Source organism: Priapulus caudatus, unplaced genomic scaffold (assembly GCF_000485595.1).
Source record: "Priapulus caudatus unplaced genomic scaffold, Priapulus_caudatus-5.0.1 Scaffold145, whole genome shotgun sequence".
In the NCBI taxonomy this organism is placed as follows: Eukaryota; Metazoa; Priapulida; class Priapulimorpha; order Priapulimorphida; family Priapulidae; genus Priapulus; species Priapulus caudatus.
Window position 1 is genome coordinate 174,659 of NW_014577206.1, and position 2,771 is coordinate 177,429.

General features: G+C 46.1%; 1 protein-coding gene across 1 annotated transcript in view; it reads right to left on the minus strand.

Moving 5' to 3' along the window:
• Positions 1 to 2,771, minus strand: part of LOC106806180 (nuclear pore complex protein Nup85-like) — a 14,285-nt gene continuing 11,514 nt past the window's right edge. The window contains exons 16-18 of the mRNA XM_014808048.1: positions 1,803 to 1,902; positions 1,021 to 1,207; positions 1 to 693 (exon numbers count right to left, since the gene is read on the minus strand). Coding sequence (XP_014663534.1) covers positions 589 to 693; positions 1,021 to 1,207; positions 1,803 to 1,902 — 392 coding nt within the window. The 3' untranslated portion in view covers positions 1 to 588. The remainder of the gene's footprint in view (positions 694 to 1,020; positions 1,208 to 1,802; positions 1,903 to 2,771) is intronic.

A 2,771-nucleotide genomic window follows, 5' to 3' on the forward strand; every position in this document is an offset into this window, starting at 1 on the left:
TTCATATAAAATACATTTATTACTTACTATACAACTGCACCTCTCACGAAATACTTCCGCTGGCAGTCGTGCATGGCAAATAACAACGAAACCCCCCATTACATCGTGAATTCGTAGCTCACAGACATAATTTAGTGACCCTATAAGGATCACGGAGCCACCGACATCCAATAAATTACCATCCTTCGGACAAAGAAGAGAGAATAACGGAACATATTGAATTCCCTTCAGACTCGTTTCCCGGCGCAAAATAGCAATAGTATTGTCTGCACAACGACGCACATCTGGTGAGAGAGGTGCGGTCAGTAGTGACAGGGTTAACACAGACGACAGGTGTGCAATCACTACCGGCTCAAGATGGATGCTTGCTATCAATTTCCGGTCGCCTCTCATCCAGGACGTCATCGTCACGGTGACGAACCGCCGCGGTGACCGCACGAACCCTCGCCTGACGTTAAAAAATAAAAGAATCGATCTCGGGAAATGGAACAAGCAGTCACTGAGAAAGACGACGAGGGGTCGAGAGGTGAGGGGGAAGTCGGGAGGCAGAGAGGGGGGTCACGCTGTACAAACTTGACGATGCTGCAGCTAGTGAGCTAGAGAGCCCTCTACGATGAACGACCTCGCTAGATTCTTTGCCAGCGCCAGTCTAAGTAGATCCAGCTTCTCCTTCTCTACATTAGACGACGCGCCCTGCGAAAACGGTAGATCATACGGAAAGTTATTCAAAAATTGCTCAAGTTTTGTGGTTGTTCCACACTGTTACTTAGTAATTTACAGTAAATTACTACTAACGATAAGACGATTACCACGAAAAGCGAGTGCATGCATACCACACCAGAGAAAAACCAGAGTCGATCTCGGTCTTGTAAGTTTGATTTTTACCGATTTCCTTATGCATACATGCAGCATCCTGTGTTAAATCAGACATAGACCATACAAATTATTATCTCATAAATATTGTGTTATGTCATATTATATCTGCTTTCATCATCTTAATCTTGGTAAAACTGCACGCACCTTGCGACGAGTCTCTGCTTTGCTATCAGACTCGATGCCCCGCCTGGTGCTGCCCTCTATCTGCAGTCGCTGTGCAGTTTGCACGTCCTCTAGTAAGTGCAGCAGTTCGTACGTGTCGTTGCTAGAGAACAGCAGTGGCTCCATCTCCAGGAGAGGCACAACATCAACTAGTAGGTTCAGCCAGAACCTATAAAATCAGCAACATCACCGCTTGTACCGCTAGCAAACGAAGATGAATCTCAAGAATTTCGCGAGGCTGTCCTCAGTCATTTATAGGAAACTTGCATGTACCACGGAACAGTCTAGAAATTTCTTTACTTTTACGTCGATGAATTAAGCACCCTAATAATTATTACAAACGAAAGAAAAACTTTTATTACTCAATTAAAGAAAATCTCAATGTAAGATTTTCAGATGTAAATCTGAAGCTGATAATACGCAAACTTCCTAAACATCTAAACTCAAGAGTCGACAGTTGTAGTACAGTGATAATACGCAAAACTCCCCAAACATCTAAACCCAAGAGTCGACAGCCGTCAAACGGCGACAAACCTAAACATCGTCACCACAAACCTCGAGCTAAAAAATAGCAGGACACCGACAATCCTCCCCCCCCCCCCGAGTTCTCCGCCGCGACCCGCGAACAGACCTTCGCCCGCGCAAGTTCAAAGTTCCCGCCCACACCCCTCCAGCAGACCGCCACCATCACGACGTCACCACCACCACCACCAGCGCGACTTGATGGTAGCGGACGCGCCATGAGCGCGCGTGCTCTCACTTACTTTCTCGGCGCCAGCCTGCAGGTCAGGAGGGACAGCAGCAGCGATGCGGCCCCCTTCATGTCGTTGCTCTCGTACAGTCGGTGGAACTCCCGGTACTTTCCTGCAAGCGACAAAGGCGGTAAGTCAATGATCAACGTCGACAATAATCAAAAATCGGTAATCAATAAATCGGTAATACGGTAATCGTCGCCATGCTAATACGCATGTCGTGCGTCACCCGCTGCGCCTCTTGCGGGGGTTTCGATCGCCGCGCGCAACATTCCGCGAGATAAACGCAAGAACGCCGGTGAAGTAGTCATGCTTCGACAGCCCTGTCGTTGTCGCTACTTGACCTTAAAGGCTTGTAAAATCTTTACATTTTTAATGTTAAAGGACAATTGAAGTCAAATTTTCTAATTTCTGTAACGTTTTTATACATAGAAATACATTCAATAACGTATTCCATTTCAAATCCGGCACCCAATTAGTAATAAACACATGAATAGTAATCTAGGTCATGTGACGTCACGGCCCCAAGTTGAGCGACGCCACGCTAACGCAAGTTCAGTGTTGTGTATAAGATGGAAACAGAAAGCGATAATTTCAATGATTCTAGTGATTACGCAGGTGATGATGATATTTATAGTGATTTACCAATTGGATATAGGTTTGAGCCCGAATATACACAAGAAGAAATTGAGGAGAATCGTCTGAAAAAGCAACGCGAAGAGTCGGCACAAACTTATCAAGAATCAGAACAGTCACAACATGGCGGAATGGAAGATTCGGTACCCGATGGGACTGTAGACAAATACTGGTGTTCTTGTGGTGTTTCTGAATTAATGAGTACGGCACCTGAATGTATATGCTGCCATGAGAATGAGAAGACCAGGGTTATTGTAGACCAGTTCGACGCTAGACGATCTGCAGCGGATATCCGCGCGAAGCGCTCAAACGCCACCTAGTGGCGCACTTACTCAACATCGCTGC